At 36.8% G+C, this 23,684-nt stretch overlaps 2 protein-coding genes across 3 annotated transcripts; one reads left to right on the top strand and one right to left on the bottom strand.

Annotated features, from left to right (window-relative positions):
* The first annotated feature begins 252 nt into the window (after positions 1–252).
* man2b2 (mannosidase, alpha, class 2B, member 2) lies at positions 253–15,527 on the top strand. Its single transcript, XM_048185734.1, has 19 exons — positions 253–453; positions 538–684; positions 3,533–3,638; positions 3,841–4,013; positions 4,165–4,280; positions 6,307–6,484; positions 6,584–6,782; positions 6,867–7,057; positions 8,336–8,525; positions 9,314–9,450; positions 9,621–9,898; positions 9,998–10,189; positions 12,128–12,371; positions 12,482–12,592; positions 12,718–12,910; positions 14,334–14,480; positions 14,675–14,781; positions 14,874–14,994; positions 15,108–15,527. Exons 1-19 carry the CDS (start codon positions 319–321, stop codon positions 15,197–15,199), a joined length of 3,057 nt encoding a protein of 1,018 aa, XP_048041691.1. The 5' UTR covers positions 253–318; the 3' UTR covers positions 15,200–15,527.
* Positions 15,361–22,482, bottom strand: LOC125265488. Of its 2 annotated transcripts, XM_048185735.1 has the most exons (8): positions 22,281–22,482; positions 22,020–22,183; positions 21,828–21,938; positions 19,737–19,778; positions 18,894–18,947; positions 18,601–18,756; positions 17,291–17,413; positions 15,361–17,185 (listed from the first exon to the last, which is right to left on the bottom strand). In XM_048185735.1, the coding sequence occupies exons 1-8, from the start codon at positions 22,285–22,287 to the stop codon at positions 17,147–17,149; spliced, it is 696 nt and encodes a 231-aa protein (XP_048041692.1). In that variant the 5' UTR covers positions 22,288–22,482; the 3' UTR covers positions 15,361–17,146. The 2 variants fall into 2 exon arrangements, with proteins under 2 accessions (XP_048041692.1, XP_048041693.1); XM_048185736.1 differs by lacking the exon at positions 19,737–19,778 and having other exon boundaries at positions 22,281–22,473.
* Positions 22,483–23,684: the final 1,202 nt, after the last annotated feature.

Below are 23,684 nucleotides of genomic sequence, written 5' to 3'. Positions count from 1 at the left end.
ATGGATATTTACAAATATAAGTTTGTAGCATTTATACACTAAATAATTTTAGGTTTGTATGAAATACTTTAAAAAACAGGAAAATAAATAATGCTTTGAGGGTTTTTTGTTTTGTTTTAATCATATCCAAGCAACAAACGAGCAAAAAAATAAATACATTTACATATATTTAAATAAAAAACTTTTTGTGTGGAAATGGTTAAAAAAAAAAAAAAATAGACCAGCGAATGAAATGGGAAGTAAAAGTGCGCATGCGTATGTGATCACAGGCAGTCATGAGACTGATATTATGATGTTCCGATGATCTTGTAGTGGCGAATGGCGATGATGTTTGTATCTTTCTTTCTTAGTTTACTGTTCATGACAGTCTCTGAAAACGATGCGGTGGAGAAGATTCAAGCTTTCGTCATTCCTCACAGTCACATGGATGTTGGCTGGGTGTACACCGTCCAGGTAAAACTCAGATTTTTAATGACTGCTCTCTTCCCCGTAAGTGGAGCTATCATCAGTGCTGTCTGTCAAACTTTTCTGTCGTAGGAGAGCATGCATGCATATGCCAGCAATGTGTACAGCAGTGTAGTTGAAGAGCTGTCAAGAGTCAAAAGCCGCAAATTCATCGCAGTCGAACAGGAGTTTTTCCGACTCTGGTGGGTGAATGTGGCATCAGATTGGCACAAGAAACAGGTAAGGACTGATTGATGTATTTTTTTATTACATAATGTAGGTAAATCAGTTTACCTTAAAACTCAAGGGTGGAGTTTTCAAACTTGGGTCTATGAACCCCCAGGGGTCCACAAGGGAGCAATAGGGGGTTCCTTGGAAAAGTTTAGAGACAAACTGTGAAAGAAAAATCAAAATATATAAATAGCAAAAATAAAACTAAACTAAATAAATGAATTGATTAAAATAAATGAATAAAAATAAAAATAAATAATTCAGGGGTCGACTTTTTATGCGCTTTGTCGATTTATTTACATGATAATTGCATTTTAAGGACCTGAAAATGCAAACTTTTGAAAACGGGTTTCAAAGTGCAAGTTTTTGAAAACAATAGTCTACGTGTAAACTACAAAAAAAGCGAATTTGTGAAAACGGTGACGTCATGCACATGCGTATAATGTGTTCAAGTAGTGTTTACAAAGTGACATTGCCAACTGGCCTGGCAGCATAATACAGTCGTTTTCGCAGAACAGTATGAACGGGGTTTGTTTTGACAAGGCTGTCGTCTATACATAAAAACCGCGAAGGAAAAACTTTTCTGTTTTTAGTACATTGTTGATGTGTAAACATAGGATAAATATTTTCCAAATAACATTTTACACATATTTATAATAATAAAAATACATTTTTCAGAGTATTGGACCTTTATACATGAAAATAGAGCTCCCTTTTAAAGGTGCCAACGAACATTTTTTTACAAGATGTAATATAAGTCTAAGGTGTCCCCTGAATGTGTCTGTGAAGTTGCAGCTTAAAATACCCCATAGATTTTTTTTTATTAATTTTTTTAACTGCCTATTTTGAGGCATAATTAGAAATGTGCTGATTCAGGCTGCGGCCCCTTTAAATCGCGTGCTCTCCGCCCCCTCCCGAGCTCTCGACTCTATCACTGCATAAACAAAGTTCACACAGCTAAATATAACCCTCAAAATGGATCTTTACAAAGTGTTCGTCATGCAGCATGTCTAATCGTGTGAGTATGTATTTATTTTGATGTTTACATTTGATTCTGAATGGATTTGAGGCTGTGCTCTGTGACTAACGGCTAATGCTACACTGTTGGAGAGATTTATAAAGAATGAAGTTGTGTTTATGAATTATACAGACTGCAAGTGTTTAAAAATGAAAATAGCGACGACTCTCTTGTCTCCGTGAATACAGTAAGAAACGATGGTAACTTTAACCACATTTAACAGTACATTAGCAACATGCTAACAAAACATTTAGAAAGACAATTCACAAATATCGCTAAAAATATCATATAATCATGGATCATGTCAGTTATTATCGCTCCATCTGCCATTTTTCGCTATTGTCTTTGCTTGCTTACCTAGTCTGATGATTCAGCTGTGCACATCCAGACGTTAATACTGGCTGCCCTTGTGTAATGCCTTTCATAATGTTGGGAACATTGGCTGGCATATGCAAATATTGGGGGCGTACACCCCGACTGTTACGTAACAGTCGGTGTTATGTTGAGATTCGCCTGTTCTTCGGAGGTCTTTTAAACAAATGAGATTTATATAAGAAGGAGGAAACAATGGTGTTTGAGACTCACTGTATGTCATTTCCATGTACTGAACTCTCGTTATTCAACTATGCCAAGATAAATTCAGTTTTCAATTCGATGGCAGGATGGTTGTCCCTCGCATGAGGATAATTTTATTTGAGGTCCATGGTAAGATTAAAAACTCCTGGTTTAATATCCAAAAACCACTAGAACAGTGTTAAGGCAGGAACACACCAAGCCGACGCTGACGAACTAGTGGTGACGAAAGCAGACTGCGGGGTTGGCTCACGTCGGCAGTGTCTGGGTCCAAAAATGCCTTGACACACCAAACCGATGTTCGACACCTGACGGTCAAGTAGCACGTCCTTTCTGCGTCTGCGTAAGATGAAATGCCTTTCCGTACCAGCAGGTGGCAGTAGCTGGTACGGAAAGGTTAGCTTTTGAACTTTCTATTCATCAAATAATCCTGAAAAAAAATATTGTACACAAATATTTTGTACAATTGTACACATTAAATGTTTCTTGAGCAGCAGATCAGCATATTAGAATGATTTCTGAAGGATCATGTGACACTGAAGACTGGAGTAACGATGCTGAAAATTCAGCTTTGCATCACAGGAATAAATTACTTTGTCAAATATATTTAAATAGTACACAGTTATTTTAAATTGTAATAATATTTCACAATATTACTGTTTTTTACTGTATTTTTAATTAAATAAATGTAGCCTTGGTGAGCAGACGAAACTTCTTTTAAAAACATTAAAAATCTTAGTGGTTCCAAACTTTTGGACTGTACTGTAGATTACTGCAAAGTGCAACAAGTCTCTCATAGCAGCCACTGATGCAACGCAAAGAGTAACATTATAATATAACTTTCAACACACTATTTAGTATGTTTGTTTTAACCATGTGAAACGGCGATGTGTTATCCCACATACGCAATGAAAAGAGCGTAAGTGGCCGACTGATAAAAGTTCCACTGGATTCGAGATCGGTGTGCATCACAGGTGTCTATCATTAGCATTCGCTCCAGCGGCCTCGTTCCGCTCCCACGGCTCTCGACCAGTCCTGCTTCATACCACCGTAACGTTAGTAAAACTTTAATACATTAGCTCATTCATGAACATGATTTCTTCCCAAGTCGGATTCCTTTCCATTGACTGTGGAGCTAAAGACGACAATGCCCATAATTCTACGCTTTCACGGCATCATCAAGCTATGCCTTTGTTTTGAATAAGTGACCTCTAGTGGCGAAAATTACATATTGTGCCTTTAAGGTGACTTGTTTTCATATGTCAGGTGAGACAGCTGTTGCACGAGGGTCGTCTGGAGTTTATAATTGGTGGTCAGGTGATGCATGATGAAGCAGTGACAGATGTAGATGATGCCATTCTTCAACTCACAGGTGTGTGAATACAGCACTCTCTTTACAGATGAAACTGTAGAGAATGTGATACAGATGGTCTTTACTGTATGATTACCATATTTATGTAACATCATGGTATTAACATCATTACTTAAAAATACTATGATATGAGTGTTGGTAAACTTATTGTATATAGTTATAGCTCTTCTCCCCTCCCCATCCCCCTCTGTCTGGCTTCTAGAGGGTCATGGCTTCTTGTATGAGACTTTTGGTGTTCGGCCACGTTTTGCATGGCATGTTGATCCATTTGGTGCATCAGCCACCACCCCCATCCTCTTTGCCCTGGCGGGGTTTGACGCTCACCTCATCTCACGCATCGACTACGACCTTAAAGATGACATGCAGAAAAACAAGGTTGTACTTTTGCACCAATGGTTTAGTCTGTATTTATAGTGGGAAATGTGTTTTTTATATGAATGCAGCTCTGCATATTTAGTTTTCAGAGTGCCACTTAAATTATGATACATTGGTACATGTGATAATAATACTGCAACTGTATTTGTAGAAATTGCAGTTTGTGTGGAGAGGTTCTCCCTCCTTAAAGGAAAAACAAGAGATATTCACACACACCATGGACCAGTTCAGCTACTGCACACCATCATACCTACCCTTCTCGAACAGGTGATGTCCAGTAATATTTTTATTTTTTATTTTTTTGTAACACCTCTACTGTGACTTCAGCCATTTTTTATGTTTTGCATTTGGGGTCAGTAACATTTTTTTCTTTAAAAGAAATTCAGCAAAGATGCATTAAATAGATCAAAATTGACCGTAAATACAAAAGACTTCTATTTCAAAGTAATGCTGTTCTTAAAACGGTGTTACAGTTTCCACAAAAATAATAAGCAGTACTGTCATTTTCAATCATTCTCAAACCACATATTAGAACGATTTCTGAAGGATCATGTGACACTGAAGACCGGAGTGATGATGCTGAAAATTCAGCTTTACCATCAAAGGAATAAATTAAAATTTTAAAATTTTAAAAGCAGAAGAGACTTAATTCCTAAATAGTAAAAAATCTTACCAACTCCAAACTTTTCCACTGTAGTATATCGTCGCTGTTCGGGCGGAAATCGTGTATTTTCAAAAACGCTACTTTTTAGGAAATGGAAAAAACATTTATATGAATAATTAAACACTGCATTGGTAAAGTTGATATTCTGGCTTTATATACAGTATGGTCAGACGCAGTGGTGGCTGGTGGGGGGGCGCAAAAAAAAAAAAAAAAAAATTTAGAAATGGAGGAATGAATAGGCTAATTGTTAAATATCCATTTAACAAGTGATATAATAATGCATCTATCTAAAACATGGAAAATTCAGTATTTAAAGCATGCCATAGGGCTGAGATCTAAAAAAAATATCTGTATTTAATTAAAAAAAAATTATTTAAGATCCTGCTCAATATTGTCCTAGAAACAATGTTCATATTGAAGACTATAAAAACAAACAAGAATGTAACTGTGTAGTATATGCTATAAATTATGTGCAAAAAAGGGGTCAAATCACATTAGGCTTAGGCTACATTCTAAAATTGTACCTTTACAATCTAAAAACAAAATGTTTTTTGAAGCAGAAATTAAATACACTAAACTAAAAATGAAAATAAATAAAAACAAAAGAACAGACTAATTATTATTATTTTGATTACCCTACAATAGTCACTTTACACAGTTACTGCTATCGTACAAATACACTTAGTTGTAGGTTCGAAATTCTACATATGACATAATTATGTTCGCCAACAAAAACAAATTTTCAACAAATATTTTGAGCAAAATGTATTTTACTCAGATTGAACTCCGTCTGTTCGGCGCGCGGCGGCGCTCGTTCACGGAAGTTTGTGCTTGCTGAAGGCTCGTCCACGCCTGACTGCAAAATGGAAATATTTTCTCGACTTTCTAACTTTTACAGATGGAGAATATGTCTGTGAAATGTAAATTATGCACTGAGGAAATTATTAAATGTCACTTCAGCTTAAAAAAAAATATTAATCGAGGTATGTTTGTTTCCACCAATCGCTGCACAAGTTAAGGTTACGTATGATGACGAAAGCACGTTAGTGCGAGCCCTCCCGAACCCATAGAGATTGCATTGCAGTGCCTGCAGTTCAGAAAAAAAATCTTTGAATGGAAGTCTATGGGAGCAGTCGGGGCAAATCTCCGCCAGACTGAAATGCCCAAAAAGAGGCGGTACTCCACAGAGTGTGACTCGACGCTGATTGGACTATATCCAGAGGCAGAACAAACAGCCTAGCAGTGACAGCTAGCGTAACTCTGTGGTTGAATGTGATTGAAAAATCCGTCCCTTTCTCACTTTGGTGGTGCGTTGCCCTACTGCCCTAATGAAGAAACCGCCCCTGGTCAGACGCTTGCATGTGTCATTATATTATTAAAATTTTTACCAAAATCAAGTTCAAATGGAGTTATGAGGTTTAGTCACAAGCTCTTTTTAATATTTTTCATTGATTTAAATATTTGCAAAACCCACAGAGAGACCTAAAGGGTGACCAGAAGTAATGATTTTTGAAAAAAATAAAAATATGGATATACAAGGTTTCCTCCCAGCAGCATTATAAAAATGTAATGCTTTATTGCTTTAATGCTTTAATGCATGCTTTTAATATTGATGGTGGTTGTGTCCAGGTCTGGGTTTTACTGGAATGGTGTTGCCTTGTTTCCAGACCCTCCTAAAGATGGCATATACCCTAACATGAGTCTGCCAGTGACCAAGGAAACTGTAGAGCTTTATGCACAAACCATGGTGGACAACATCAGAATGAGGGCCCAGTGGTTCAGAACCAGCCATGTTCTCTGGCCTTGGGTCAGTTTAACTCCATCATCCTGCAGACTAACTTACACATGGTTTATTTCATACTTTCACTCATTAGGATTACAATTTAAAATGATATTGTATTTACAGGGTTGTGACAAGCAGTTCTATAATGCATCAGTGCAATTCATGAACATGGATGTTTTAATGAACTACATTAATGCACACAGTGACAAGTATGGAGTTGCAGTTCAGTATGCCACGCTAAAGGACTATTTCCAGATGTTGCACCAAACAAATCTGTCCTGGGATGTGAGGGAAAACCAAGACTTCCTTCCTTACTCAACAGGTTTTCTCAATAGCCACTTCTATAATTGTGATTACTGCATTTCTGAATTGTCCTGAATGATCTTTTATCGCGGTTTCCCCCCAGAACCGTTTCAGGCATGGACGGGGTTCTATGGTTCCAGAAATGTTCTGAAAGGAGTGGCCAGACGAGCGAGTTCCCTCTTGTATGCAGCAGAGTCTCTCTTCACTAGATACCGCATCAGCTACCCAGAAGGCCCGGTTCAGAGAGAGTGGGCTCTAGACAAACTCAAGGCCCTGCGATGGGCTGTCTCTGAGGTGCCTGGTTTTAAACTTATCTTGTTATGCCATAATCAGTTCCATGTGGGTACAATGGCATTCACAATTTACTTTTAATAAGTTGCATTGACTTTTTATAATAAATGTATTTCATTAAAGGTGCAGTAAGTGATTTCTGTGAAACACTGTTGATATTTGAAATTAACCCAAACAAACACACCCCTCTCTTTATTGCTCTGCCCCCAAAATGCACAAACACGCAATGCAAGAGTGGATGTCTCTTTATCATAGCTGAAGCAAAGCAAAATAGTGCTTCATAAAATTAAAGTGAAGATGATGAACGAACGACAAGGAAGAACAAAAAATGAACATACAGTACACAGGAGTATATACAAACAAGAGTTGGTTGTTAGTCGCCAGCAGCACACAAGCTTCAGACAAACAATGACACTCAAACTGTCCTGTTATAGCTAACATTACAACAACAGCATATCTTGGTTCTGAGAAACAGCAAAACCGATGTTACTCACATATGGAGCAGAAACAGCGCAACGTCAGCATGTGTTTTCAGGCCTTCAAAGCTTTTCTAATATTAACACGGGTCCTAAAGCTCTTTCCTGATCATTACCCTTCTTTTCGCAGTGATATTCCTCTGACCTTTTCTCTTTTGTAATGTCTCTCAGCCATCTCTCTTTCTACAGTCTTCAAATCTCCCTCATGCTCACTCTCCTCCCCTATCATGAGTGGACACACCCCCTCATGCTGATTGGCTACAAGAGTGTTGTCGTGCTCAGTCCGATCCACTTTCAACAGCGCTTCTCATAAATCACTTACTGCACCTTTAAATTGCTCTAAGCGATCCTGGGTGGAGTAACTTCCTGTTGACGTTTGAAGTGTTGTCAAACAAGACAGAGGCTAGCTAGACCCTCCCTCCTCCTCCTCCCCCTCCCCTCCGTGCTTCCTGAAACAGTCATGAACGCGCATTTAAAATCATTCTTGTCGGTTATTGGCTGGAGCGTGTTTATTATGTTTTGTTTGTTTTTATTGCCGTTTTCGGAGCTTGTGGCGACTACAGAAACCGCGTTTTTTCACAGTGTGTTCAGGGGACAGGCAGCTAGCGGATAGTATGGAGATGTTTGCTGTATGTGACAAAAAATGTTTTGGCCTAAAAACGCGTGACATCACTTAGAGCACCTTTAATGTCCACCTAGTACTAAAATCCATTTATTAATCACGCCCAAATCAATCAGTATATATAATGATGGTTTGCGTATGACAAGACATGATTGACTACCATTATCTGGTCTGACATACCAGGTTCAGCATCATGATGGCATCACAGGGACAGAATCACCCAAAGTGGCTGATATGTACATGGAGCATCTCATGCAAGGCATGATGGGAGCTGAGGAACTCTTAGCAGCCATTTTCTTGCTTCCACAGACCATCGAACCTTCCAATGACATCCATCACCCATCCCAAACCAGACCCACCACAGTGAAGACTGGTATATTTATTTGTTTAGATTCCCTGAATCTTTCTTCTCGGCACATAGATCTATATTCTCTGTCCAAAAGCATCTTTATCTTTTCCTGTTAATTGATCAATGATATGTGTTTTTTATATTTGATTTTAATTTATATATAATTTAAATTTAAATTAATTAAATATACATTTTAAAATATACCTTGATTAAATATACCAGCAATAACCACAAGATGCGAGTAAATGCTATAAAGATAACTATAATAGCAACAATAATATAGTTATATTTCGCTATTTATCTGTTTATACAGTAAGCACACAGTGCAGATATGTCATCTGCCGCTTTAAATGCTCGAGCTCTTCAAAGCAGAATGGATTCTTATTGGCTGTTTTTATTGTTTTTTCAGTTGGAAAAAATTGTTCTGAAAGTGATTCCAATGAAATCATTCCTCTGTGTCGTTATCGTTATAGCCGTGGTGCTAGAACGATTAAAACTTTATAGTTATCAACCTTTGTTTGAATAATCTTAATACTGAATAATCTTGTTCTAATATTCTTCTTTACTGATAGATACACAATATGTAACTGTAGTCTTTTGTCTCTTCTCTTTGTTCATGATTTCTATTATTTGACACCTGTTCACAATCAATTGATAAGACAGATTTGACAATTTAGTGCATTTTGTAATTAAATTGTCATGGTCTATTTGCCAGCACTAATATCAATGTTAATAGTCATCATTATTAAAATGTGAAGAGTTTGGTTGATCATGGGTTGCACTGTCTAATACATTTTTTGTTGTATTTTCAGACTTAGGAAATGTTCATGAACAGCATATCATCGTGTACAACCCCCTAGCCTGGAACATTTCAACTTATATTAATATTTCTGTGCCCTATGCAATGGCAGTTGTGCTTGACGATGATGGAAAAGCAGTACCTGCTCAGGTACCAAAACATAATTTGTTTTTAGACATTGTGCATATTCGGTTCTCAATATGTATACATTGATATGTTAGTTAGGTCAGTATTTTGTCTTTTAATATTCAGATTTCATATTCTTTCTGTTTAACCCAATCATTGCCTCATGTTGATAACAAACAAATAATTCACTGCAGATCCAGCAATCGATGGAGTCTTCCACTGACTACGATCTCTTCTTCGTTGTTGAGCTGGGTGGACTGCAGTACAGAAAGTACATTGTGCAGTTCCCACAATCCCACTGTGACACTGGCTCTGCTTGTGGGGCGACTCATGTGGCCAGAGTAGTGAAATTTAAGAAGAAGAATGTGAGCCAGTGGACGAGGACAGGTAGGAAGTTGTTACCCGTGCTGAATGAGTGCTACAAACTGATGTTTGACCAAGAGACAAACCTTCTGCACAGCATCACAGACCGGCAAGTTCTTCTTCAGTGTGTTCCATGTGTCCAGATCTCCACAGTTTTGTACAATGGGACATTTAAAATTGAATTTTGAACCTTGCCTATCCATTACAGGTGCAAAGAGATGAGAGTTAGAGTACAACAGGATTTCTGGGAGTATGAGGCCAACGGGGACATCCACTCTGGGCCGATCTCAGACAACTACATCTTTACTGCCAACGGCTCTGCTATTCCTGCATACAAATCTGTGGCCATGGAGATTGTTCCGGGGAAGATAGTTTCAGAGATACGTCAGTATTTCTACAGGTGAAAGAAAAGATGTTCTTTGATATCCTTAATGTATTATGTCTGTTTTTAAGGCACTTGTTCTCCCTAAAATACAAGTAAACAATCTGCCTTTATTTGATGTAGCAATGTGACATTAAAGGTGCCGTAGAACGTCTTTTCAAAAGATGTAATATAAGTCTAAGGTGTCCCCTGAATGTGTCTGTGAAGTTTCAGCTCAAAATACCCCATAGATTTTGGGGCATCATTAAATATGCGCCGATTCAGGCTGCGCGGCCCCTTTAATTCTGGTGCTCCCTGCCCCCGAGTTCGTGCTTGCCTTAACCAGCATAAACAAAGTTCACCCAGCTAATATAACCCTCAAAATGGATCTTTACAAAGTGTTCGTCATGCAGCATGTCTAATCGCGTAAGTATAGTATTTATTTGGATGTTTACATTTGATTCTGAATTAGTTTGATAGTGCTCCGTGGCTAAAGTTAACATTACACACTGTTGGAGAGATTTATAAAGAATGAAGTTGTGTTTATGAATTATACAGACTGCAAGTGTTTAAAAATGAAAATAGCGACGGCTCTTGTCTCCGTGAATACAGTAAGAAACGATGGTAACTTTAACCACATTTAACAGTACATTAGCAATATGCTAACGAAACATTTAGATAGACAATTTACAAATATCACTAAAAATATCATGTTATCATGGATCATGTCAGTTATTATTGCTCCATCTGCCATTTTTCGCTATTGTTCTTGCTTGCTTACCTAGTCTGTTGATTCAGCTGTGCACATCCAGATGTCCTGCCCTTGTCTAATGCTTTGAACATGAGCTGGCATATGCAAATATTGGGGCCGTACATATTAATGATCCCGACTGTTACGTAACAGTCGGTGTTATGTTGAGATTCGCCTGTTCTTCGGAGGTCTTTTAAACAAATGAGATTTATATAAGAAGGAGGAAACAACGGTGTTTGTGACTCACTGTATGTCATTTCCATGTACTGAACTCTTGTTATTCAACTATGCCGAGGTAAATTCAATTTTCAATTCCAGGGCACCTTTAAAATTCTAGTCAATACAATAAAATAATAATTATTTTCATGTTATGGCTGATATAATGGCCGATAATTAAAATTCGATACTATTTTGTCTAAATAAATTAAAAGTAAAACACTAAAAACTACAATTAGTTGTTTTAAATGTTACAGAGTGAATTTGGGTATCACAACATTATAATTTACAGTATGAAAAATGGATATTTATGTTTGCTTTTTGATGTGATGTAATGCTTGCATCTGGTGTAAACAAGTGTCAGCCGTTAAGTGAATGAATGCTAGTGGGCGGGGCCTACGGTGTGATGATTCATTGATGTCTTACTTTGGAGGCAGTCATATGTAAATGTATTTGCCCGTGTGACATCACAGATCCCACAAAATCAAAATGTTTTTGGATCTTCATTAAATAAATAGTTTATAATGAGGAGGACGTTTTAAGCTCTGAAACTTGCAGAATGTTTTAATGGTACAAAGACCTCTTATACACTACCAGTCAAAAGTGGAAACGGTAAGTTTTTTTAATGTTTTTAAAAGAAGTTTCATCTGCTCACCAAGGCTGCATTTATTTAATTAAAAATACAGTAAAAACAGTGATATTGTGAAATATTATTACAATTTAAAATAACTGTTTTCTATTTGAAAATATTTTAAAATGTAATTTATTCCTGTGATGACAAAGCTGAATTTTCAGCATCACATGTCACATGATCCTTCAGAAATCAGACAAAACCTCTTTTAAAAACATTAAAAAACTTACCGTTTCCAAACTTTTGACTGGTAGTGTATGTCAAAAGATCAAGGCAAATTTGATGTCATGACCCCTTTAAACACCACTCACATTTTCTCCAGAAACGTTTAAATCTAGTAGTAGTTCTCAGAGGTAAAGTGTGACTGTTCTCTTTGCAGGGAGGAGGAAGACAAGAACCACACTTACTCCGTGGTCACCAGAGTGCCGGTAGGGTTTCAGGGTGGGCTGGCGTGCTTCAGACTGGAGCAGAGCTATAAAGTGGGCCCCCTAGAGGTGAACCGAGAGACTGTGTTCAGAACCCGCACAAGTTTGCAGAATAACAAAACACTGTTTACTGACAACAATGGCTATCAGATGATGAAAAGGACATTCAAGAGCTTTGTCAACAACACAGTCTCTCGTGTAAGGATGCTTGACAATTAAGATTTTAAATTATACCAGCTTGTCAGATGTGAATAGATGTAAGTGCATCTTTTTTTACACATTCATCTGTTGTGTGTTTACGTTCACAGAATTACTATCCAATGGTACGAGCGGCCTACATAGAAGATGATTCCAGCAGACTTGTGTTCCTCAGTGAAAGAGCTCATGGAGTGGCCAGTCTGAGTCAGGGTCAACTAGAAGTGAGGGCTCGCATTTGCCATTCACACTTACTTGGCACTGTTGTGTCAGTCTCTTAGGCCTTTCCCAGCCATTTACAATCTAAACGTACCATTTGTATTCTGTGCATTCTATGTCTGTGTATCAGGTTATGCTTCATAGACGGCTTTGGAACAACCAGGAGTGGAATCTGGGTTATAACCTGACTCTCAATGACTCCTCTGTGGTGCGGCCTGTTCTTTGGATGATGCTGGGATCCCCTGCTGCAATATCATCCCTCTACCAACAGGAGGCACTAGAGCTGCAGCACAGACCAGTGGTTATGCCTATTGACCAACCCCGTGAGTTTGCAGACATAGGCATTTCTAGCCTGTTTTTCTCTCAGCCCCTGTAATCTGAGGTCACTTCAGTCTGAATGTAAAATTAATTAAATTCAGTATTACCCCTTTTAATGAGTAAAAGACCCAGTATTTGTTTAAAAACATTTTCCCTTAAAGTTCGAGTTATAATTTTGCAAGAGCATGATTATAAACATGACGAGGCTGTGAAAGTGGACTAGTGAGTAGATGAGTTTAGCTGTTCGGTTGATGACATTTAATGTCCCCGACAACCTCTGAAGTCCCATTTAGCCACTTGTTAGCAATCGCCTTTTACAAGAAAAGTAAAAGCTTTAAAAAAAAACACAAGAGGGATTTCCGCTTGATTTCAGGACGATAGAACCGGAAGTGCAAAAATGCAAACTCATTTCCAGGTTTTGGCATAAATACATGTCATCCCTGCAGCACTCTATTGTGTGCCCTCCACTTACCTTTCATCCAAACACTGTCCTTTACAGCGAAATCACAAAATTATATGCATTCAAATAATCACCATTACTAATGTATAACTACTGACAAACTATGGAATAAAAAATGGAAAATGTAATTGCGAGTTTTTACCTCACAGTTCTCACTTTTTTTCTCACAAATGCGAGTTTAGATCTTGCAATTCAAACTTTATAACTTGCAATTATAGTGAACTAAACCATAAAAGCTTTGTTACTTTACATAAAATAAACTTTAACTGAAATAAAATACTATAAATATTTAGTTTAATTTAATGTACTAAAATAACCAAAAATAAACTATATTGGAATTTTTAAAAAAAAAAGAAGAAGAAAAAGTGCAAGTAAATGACTAACTCTAACTAAAAACTAAAACTAAACTTTTAAATGAAAACAGAAAATATAAAAATAAAAATTCTAAATATTAATAAAAACTATAATGGTATCTCAATTATACTAAAATAACATGGCCAGTACATCTATCCTTTTAAATTTAGAAGCCTTTTTTAGCATACAAACACACAACTCAATTTGGATTTTCCATCCTAGGCACAGAATATTACACGTTTGCTTCATCATCCAGATGATATATGTATAGAATTTAGTTTTGTACGTTTTGTTTTATCTATGTTTGTAGATTTAAGTGCTTTATCTTAATATATGAATTAATATTATATTGGATTTTTATCATTACCTCGCTTTTGTCAGAAGTATTTTTCCTTATTGTTTTTTTTTCTTTTCCCACCCCGTATGTATCATTAAAAAATAAAAAATATAAAAAAAATCATAAATTGAAAGAAAAAAGTTGTCAGTTGAGCAAAATTAGCAACTTTAACTAAAGTGCGCTGAACAACAACAAAACATTTTCTATATCATGTTTTGTGTGTTTGTCCATTTTGTTAAACAAACAGAGACAAAGTGTAAAATTTTCTCTTTCACAGAAAAGCCATTGATTCAGAGAGAGAAATTTAATGGGCCGTCTGTTAAGCCAGTTGTGCTTCCCCAGAACCTCCACATGCAGACCCTCAGCATCCCTGGCTGGAACTACAGTCCTGATCACACTCAGCACATCCACAATCTCAGCGCAGGTAGGCCACAATATACAGTAGAGTACAGTACAGTACACAATACACAGTAAAACGGCCAACATGTATCATAACAGTTATCTGAATCAGATTTCTGTGGTGTGTGGAGTGATTTATTATTTATTTTTTTCAGAGTGCAATATAAAGTCTACTTAAAACCAGATGCTATATTTAAAATGTATATGTTGTTTTCCAAGGTGGAGAGAGAAAAATAGACTTTGACCGCATTCTTTTGAGGATTACACACCTGTATGAATTAGGAGAAGACCCAGTCTTATCGCAACCCATCACTATTAACCTGAAGGTGCATGAAATCTATGTTGGCATTCTATCCATAATGTTTTACTTATTAAGCAGTGCCGTTAACAGTAAATTAATTTATTAATTTGTTAATAGGAAGTTATGCAGGGCATAGGAGAGGTAACTGAAGTGCAGGAGCGTTCACTTACTGGAACATGGGATATATCAGACCTCCAGAGGTGGAGCTGGAAAACCAATAAAAGAGTACTAAAAGAAGGTGAGTTTTCCCCCTTGATTGATAACTACAATGCTTGATCTGGCAAGTAATTGAATCAGATTGAATAGACGTCAGTAGTAATTGTCATTGTTATTTTTCTCCTCTTTTTATAGAGGAAGCAGATATTTTCAGTGGCGTAACCCAGGACTTCAATGTGACCATTCATCCGAAGGAGATCAGAACCTTTTTCATTTACTTTAAATAGACTGTTTCGCAGAAGCTGATGATTATCTTCTGTGAAGATTCTTTATTAAGATTATTTCTAATGTGTCAGTAATGATTTTAAGATGTGCACAATTTGAATCATTGAAACTTTTTTAATTTTTCTTTGTGTTTTTCTTAGGATAAAAGTCATAAGTGTTAAGCTTCTTTTTTTTTATTTAGTTTAATCACAGACAAGTACAATTCAAAAGTACAAGACTAAAATAAGGCATTGTGATACAGTTCAGGATTTGTGAAACAGCATATAAAACATAAAATTAACATATATGTAAAAAAATAAAAATAAACAAATAAACAAAAAACAAAAAAAATACTGGGATAAAAAGTACTATATGATATTAGGGCATAATATATGAATTTGAAAAGCTTTAAAATTGTAATTGTTTTTATAAGTTTTTTTGTTTTGTGATCTCATGTTTGAAAGTGTTTTAAAGTATGTTGTGAGGTCAGTTTTACAAAGGGTGATATATGAGGGTTTCTTTAGAGCTATTTCTGTCTTATGAATATAAAACTTTTAAATATTTTGGCAAAGATTAATCATGTGATTTTGTTTTTCAGAAAAATACGGGTTTTGAAAACAAAGTTTTCTCCTTTTTGAAAGTTTTTTTATTTTTATTTATTTATTTGATTTTTTTTGTTGTCATGTCTATTTTAAAGTCAATCCAAAAAGACATAGAAAAAGGCCAATTAAAAAATAAATATCCAATATCTTCCAATGATGTGTTTAAAAAAGTACATTTATCACAAACAGTATGAATGTTAAGCAGCACAGTGGATTTTTGGGACATGTTTGTGTCCTTTGCTTATTTAGAAAGAACAAATATAATCTCGACTTCAGGTCAGTGAGTAAATGTAAACATTGTTTAAATTCAATTCAAAAACTTCATCATCACTAGCTATGTTTCCATCCAAAGTTGCGATTTTACCTTATGCACAAAATTTGAATATCACATAAAATTTGCGAATAAAGCAGCCTTTCCATCCCATGTATTCAAGAGAACAAAATTGGCACTTCCTGGGAAACTGGCGCAAAATATCCATAAAAAAAATGGATATTGCTGCAACCAGAGAAGGAAGTAGGCCTGAGGATCTGTGGCTCTTTTTTTCTACATCATAAATGACTTGCGTTTCAGGGCGCGCAGACGAAACACAATAACATTGTCATCTTATCTTGCGTTAACTCTGATGCTGGTGTTTGTGAACACAATCATGTGAGTCACTTCTAGGAGGAAATTAAACCAAATCATGCTGATGACAGACTTTGGCTCAGGCATTTCAGAACAATCTAACTAACATTGAGATGCTGTGCAATGAAATTGATTAGTCCAGTTATCCAATCACATCAACTGTTGAGGCAAAGTCACGTGAGTGTTTTATTGTGTATCAAGGGACTTATTTAAATGTGTTTTTATGCACATTTTTAGAATTTATGCACATCTTGCCATTTCCATCCAGCGTTTTTATGCATTTTCCCAAAATATGCATAAAATATGTGGATGGAAACATGGTTATTGATACATTAATAGCTTTTTTGTCATGCGTTTATGCTAGAAGAATGCTGTCTACACACAAAATCATTAGAAATAATTTTTAAATATTAAATTTTAATAACCTCTTATTTGAGAATTGACACTGTCCATATAGTGACTGATTCTTACAGTATATGTTCTGCAAAAGGTCCTTTTCTACACGTTTTACATTTTGCATTGTAAAGATATTAATTCACATTAATTCATACTAGCTATTATATGACTTGGTGTTCAGAAATAATTCTGCACTTGGGTTAATGTTTTCATGCTCTTAAGACATATGTACAGAAATAATGGTATTATGTCTATGATGTATTGGTGTATCTATAATGTGTCCTAAGATTCAGTTTTATTAGTATTGTTATATTATTATATCTTGTTAGATGCACACACTCTCACTTTCACTGTGGAGCTGTGGGTGGCGTCATGATGATGACAGGCTGAAAAAGACGGAAACAGTTTACAATTGAGAACTCTGCATCCTATTTCACTTCATTCATACTGCTCGCCAGCATCAACAGGTTTATGAAATGAGCGTTGCTTACCACATTGGATCTGGGTGTGCAGCATGGAATCACCTTGCAGCAGTATGCGGCTAGAGTGGCGGACAGAGCAATCTGAGAAGCCTCCATGAGTTGATCCAATAAACTCAGATGACTAAATCCATCCTGTGAGTAAAGAGGGTAAACAATATATAAATCAGCAGTTAATGGCAAATATTTCATCATCATGTAATAGCTGTTTTGTCAAGCCCCAAGCCCTAGGGCTCCTAAAAGTGTGAAATGGACAGATTTTTTCCCTGTCTGCCTCCTTTCACCTCAGAGCTAATAAGCATTATCATTGGTTGGTTGCACTTTACAATCAGGTTCATCAGTTAAAGGGTTAGTTCACCTAAAAATGAAAATAATGTCATTAATTACTCACCCTCATGTCGTTCCACACCCGTAAGACCTCCGTTAATCTTCGGAACACAAATTAAGATATTTTAGTTGAAATCCGATGGCTCCGTGAGGCCTCCATAGGGAGCAATGACATTTCCTCTCTCAAGATCCATAAAGGTACTAAAAACATATTTAAATCAGTTCATGTGAGTACAGTGGTTCAATATTAATATTATAAAGTGACGAGAATATTTTTGGAGTGCCAAAAAAAACCAAAATAACGACTTATTTAGTGATGGCCGATTTCAAAACACTGCTTCATGAAGCATCGGAGCACAAATGAATCAGTGTGTCGAATCATGATTCAGATCGCGTGTCAAACTGCCAACGGCTGAAATCACATGACTTTGGCGCTCTAAACAGCTGATTCGACACGCTGATTCGTTATGCTCCGATGCTTCATGAAGCAGTGTTTTGAAATCGGCCATCACTAAATAAGTCGTTATTTTGTTTTTTTTTTGGCACTCCAAAAATATTCTCGTCGCTTTACAATATTAATATTGAACCACTGTACTCACATGAACCAATTAAAAAATATTTTTAAAACCTTTATGGATCTTGAGAGAGGAAATGTCCATTGCTCCCTATGGAGGCCTCATGGAGCCATCAGATTTCAACTAAAATATCTTAATTTGTGTTCCGAAGATTAACGAAGGTCTTACAGGTGTGGAACGACATGAGGGTAAGTAATAAATGACATAATTTTCATTTTTATGTGAACTAACCCTTTAAAGAAATAACTCGGCATTTATTAACTCGGTTAATATTAATTTCTACATTAAGAATCCATGTCAGTAGTCTATGAAAGTTTTTACTTTCCCACATCCTAGTATGCAGAGCATTTTTTTAAAGGAGTACAACATACAGTGACAATAATACCATTGCATTTTTTTTTTTTAAGCGATTTAGCTTACCTCTAAAAGTAGACATGTGCTGTTTTCATTTATTATCTCACTATCATTGTGAAAATACCAGCAGGATCCAGGTTGTTCATGTTGATTAAGTGTGATGAGAAGACAGAAAGTATATGCCACACATGTGACTACTTGCATTCCCAAACATGCCTTGAGCTGTTAAGAAATAAAATGACACACAGTGTCAGAAATGCTTATTTCCTGACACATTCTGAGTGGGCACATTCTACATATAGAACTTTTTTTTTTTTTTTAATGAAATGTCCTTCTTGTTGCTATGTGTCCAGTCTTACTGTCGGTAGGTGGAGTTTCTGCGCTGCTATCGCCACACTGCCAGCAATTATGCCCTGTTTAAGGGAAACATAGTGTTACATCAGTGATGGGCAACTTCGGTCCTGCAGAGTTCTTCTACTTCCCTACTATATAGTGAGTGAAAAACAGTACATGACAAAAGAATTTGAATTCACATTACTCATAAAAGAGTAGTCAAAAAGTATGCGGATGACCTACTTCTGGCGAGATACTGAAGTGTGCATAAGATGGACACTTTACTATCCCGGATTACATTCGTACTACGGTACACACACACTCATACTAGCCTACATAGAACATAGTTTTGCTCAATGTTACATCATTGTGAATGGTATTTTTTCTAAAGTGCTGCTGAAATGCTGGAACATTTAAACTATCAGAAATTCTACCTTTATAGCCTAAATTTTATTTATATATAGATGTACACTGTGTTCCAAATTATTCTGTAAGTGACATATCAGTAGGATTTTAGTTCAATAAACTTTCCGAAGTGTTTGTTTTACATCTCACGTCTTTTTAGATAACTGTATCGATCTCAGGCAGGTTTGCTCGGGGACCATTTTGGGGATTTCCGCCTGGATTTGACCTATCCGAATTGAAAAGCTTCCTATACCCACATACAGTGCTCTAAATACCGAATTATGGTGTCATTTTACAGGAAACCCTTTGAAGTTACATAAAAAAAACTGCTGAAAGTGATAAAAAAAATTATAGTATATGTAAACCCCCCAAAAAAGAGGCAGTTTTTTATTTTTTATTTTTTTATTTTTATTTTTTTATTCTTTTTTGAAAGTGTATAACTCAGGCACTAAGTGCTTCAGTACCTGCAGACAGTTCTGGTTGTTTCCTCTAGATGTCAGCAAACACTGGAAAAAATAAATTTGTCTCTATCATGTTGTATGCAAGAGTTATTCAAATTCACCTGGAGGGAAGAATATTACATTTTTATGTAATTTCCGCCTACCCAAATCTAAAGTCTTTCCATACCCATATACAGTGGTATAAATGCAATATCCGAGTGTCATTTTACAGAAAACCCTTTAAAATTACATGAAATTGATAAATATTATAGTATAAGTCTATGTGTAGCTGTTTGTGACTGGTTGAAGCAGTCATCAGAGTTGGAATGTGGCGCTTGTCTTTGTGACCATATTTTCACTGCGTGATTCTTTAGAAGATTATTCGATCTATGATTGTCACACAATTAAATAACATGGGCATATTCCTTAGAATGAGAGCTTTCTTGTGATATATGACTTAACTGTTTTGTGAAAAATATTTTTAAAAAGTTTGTAAATTTTCTTCGCAATCATCACACGAAAATTTGTGTCTGGGACCAATGCATATTTAAGCTCAATTTTACTGCTTTATGTATCATTAGATTTTAAGCTTTCAAATGATACCAAATATGGGCTGATACCATATGGGAAGCCTTTATAATGGATGTGTAAACATTAAAATATGAATTATGACGTATTTTCGGACCCGTATAAGGGTCCGTGGAGTTGAAGAGTTTTATGAAGCAAGTCTGTTGTCCGAAAACTGGAAAATGCTGCCTTCTGAGGACACATTTCAAGGTAGTAAGGCATCAAGGCATGTCCGAATCCAATGTTAGCTTCACTTCCTGTCTCATGAGATACCTTCCTCAGATCGATTTTTGAAGGAAGCATAGATGTATCCTTAGCTGCCTTTGATATCCCACAATCCTGTGCTTTCCATTCTGTGACAGTTGAGCTAGAAAAATAAAGATGGCGTCCGAAAGTTGCGTTTGCTGCTCAGTTTGTGTATAAATGTGCTATTTTGACCAACATATTTCAATTTTGATATCATTTCTATCGAGAAGTTACTACTGTAGTAATTAATTATTTGTTTAGTTCTCACCTAGGCTCGCGCTATATTGCTGTAGATCATTAAACTGTTACGCTGCCTCAGAAGTCTGTCCGAAATCAGTTTCGTGATGTGCCTTCATGCACAAATGCTGCCGTACAAGTCATTCTCTTATAATACAGCGAGGCAGCAAGACAACTACCTAGGTTTTCGGACGCAGCCAACGTCAGTTACCATGCAATATGGAGAAGAAGAAAGATCTTTCTGAAGAACCTCAAGAACCTCTCCATGCAGGCTGGCAGTTGTGCATAAAGTTGCATTTCTGCCACCCCTAACCAAAGCTCACAAAGAGAAATGTTTACAGTGGGTGTAGAAATACATTGTCAAACAGTTTTATTGCCATGGTGTTTTTTGCAGCATGGGATAGCATGTTGTCCTGCATGAAAATCATATTATATCAGAAGACCGAATCCTACTTGTTATATCATAGCATTACATGGTCAGGATTATGAACTTGCAGATGTTATTTTGACACCCTCAGAGACTCTAGTCTTGGAGGGCCACTGTCCTGCAGAGTTTAGCTCCAACTTGCCTTATCACACCTGTCTGGAAGTTTCTAATTAGCCTAATTAGGCCTTGGTTAGCTGGTTCAGGTGGGTTTAATTGGGGTTGGAGCTAAACTCTGAAGGATAGTGGCCCTCCAGGACCGGGTTTGGAGACCCCTGCTCTAATCATCACTATTCCAGCCCAAATCATCACCCACCACCTCCTTGCTGATGTCACAATCTTGTTGTAATGGGGTGGGCTGGCCATACACTAACCATCCAGAAATACATAGACAGGGTTTTCATTTTCAAACTGTGGGTTGCGCTAAGTCACTTGGCTGCAGCTAAATTTGCGTTTCAGTAAATGACACACACACACACACACACACACACACAAACAGGACCAGCTAAATTGAACCAGTAGTGGAACAGTTCACATTTGTTAATAGGCTACCAGCTCACCAACTTATGAGCAGACTTATATGGTACACTAGGTATAAAGAATTCATTACAGTTAAAACATAGCTATATAATGTAACTTACAACACAGGAAAACGCTAGCAAGACGTTGTTTGTAATCCGTCCAACAGACCCTCCCGTATAAAACTGAATTCTGCAACCAATGAAGAAGACAGTGAGTGCGATCTCCGTCACCTGTGGATGAGACATAAAACTCTTCAGAAGACGTCTTTCAGAATACATTATATACTACTTTGACGCGGACTTAACGTGTACCCCTAAAATCTTCGGTTCTGCCTCCAGGTATTTGTATTTTTGACGGGGGTTCCTCTGGAAAGTAACTTCCAGTAACGTTCCTGCCGCCGCGTCTCCTGAATCGCTCGCGCTCTGGGCTGCAGCAGTCGCCGGAGCAACATCCGAAACCTCTGCCTCGGGTTCGCCTGTTGAACAGCGGTAGAAGTTTTGGATCAGTCCAGGTCCGGTTGTTACAAATAAATAACAATTTATAAAATACGCATTACATATAAGATAGCTTACTCGTCATTTTCTTCGGCTGCTCCTTATACACACAATCGCGATTATTGCGGCCAAAATCCCTGAAAAGGGTCCTTTATGGGGTTTTCGGAATGTTTCCGCCCTTCTCCCATCTGGAGCATGAGGATTTCATACAGACTTCTATGGCAAGCCGTTTTAACATTGGGTAAGATGCCACGGGGGCAAGACGACCCCCACACCTTATTTTTTCTCCTAGTCTTTTCTGTCTCACCTTAAAGTTGTCTTTTGAGGTTAAAGGTTAGGCAATTTCCCAGCAAACACGAACGTTCCCCTAACGTTCCCATATGGCTCCCTTTTGGTTATTTTTTTGGGGAACCAAATAAGAATGTTCTGGGAAAGTTCTCTATTGGTTATTTTTTGCAACCTAAAGAGAACTTTCTCAGAACATTCCCTGCGGGTTATTTTTATTTTTAGATTTTATTTTTTTAAACCAAAATTAATGTTGCAGATAGACAAATATTATACTAATGCTGAAATGTCCCAGCTAACCAAAATACGTGACTGTTACGTAACTGCAACGTAATTTGGTGACCAAACTTTCGTGGCAACCGGAAAAGTGAAAGGTGCCTATACGTCGCCACAACATAACTTTGTGACGTTGCCAGTTAGTAACTGCGACGTCGTGGCAACGTTGTGTATCAATAGTTGTGTGTTGGTCATCAGTTGGTAATTCTTATATTTATTTATTTTTCTATGGGCGGACATGCAGTAGTTTAACCTAATTTATGTCCTCATTTGCCCAAACTAATGTAAAGGCTATTCCAACAGCTGTGAACGATGAATGCAGACTCGAAATGAATTCAATTCATTTATTTTGAAAAACACACAGAACATGAACAAAACTCCAAATAAAAATAATAAAATACACTCAAACTATAAATAAAAACATATAGCCTACAGCGAAACATAAAATAAAAGCATTCAAGACGTTTTGCTCTCAGTATCATTAAAAACATATGCTATGCTAACGTAACATTTTGCTAACATATATTTCAGACGATCAAGGAAATCCCAGAGGTAAAAATATTAACAAAAGTACTTAAAGTAGACTGTGGGTAATGTTACTTAACCAATCTGACGCAGTTGTTGAACTTTATTGCTATAAAACTGACGAGAAACACGGAGAAACGTCGACGCTGTCCTCTCCAGCAGCTTGAATGTTTTCCCGGTTGCCATGGCAACTCTAACGGCCACCTGCACTAACGTAAACATAACAATAAAAAAAGGTTTTGCGTCTTTCCAAAGTTAACTTTATACATTTTTATAAAAGCCATTTATTCGTTGTCACCTCTGAAAAATAAATTCTTCTCTCAGAAAAATTAACTTTACACTCTTATCAACATACTGTGGGCACGCGCGCACTCCATTTGTACTGACGACGTTGTG

The sequence above is a fragment of the Megalobrama amblycephala genome, linkage group LG3 (genome assembly GCF_018812025.1).
Source record: "Megalobrama amblycephala isolate DHTTF-2021 linkage group LG3, ASM1881202v1, whole genome shotgun sequence".
In the NCBI taxonomy this organism is placed as follows: Eukaryota; Metazoa; Chordata; class Actinopteri; order Cypriniformes; family Xenocyprididae; genus Megalobrama; species Megalobrama amblycephala.
Note: the sequence above shows the minus strand (reverse complement) of the source record. Positions and strands in the feature narration are given on the sequence as shown.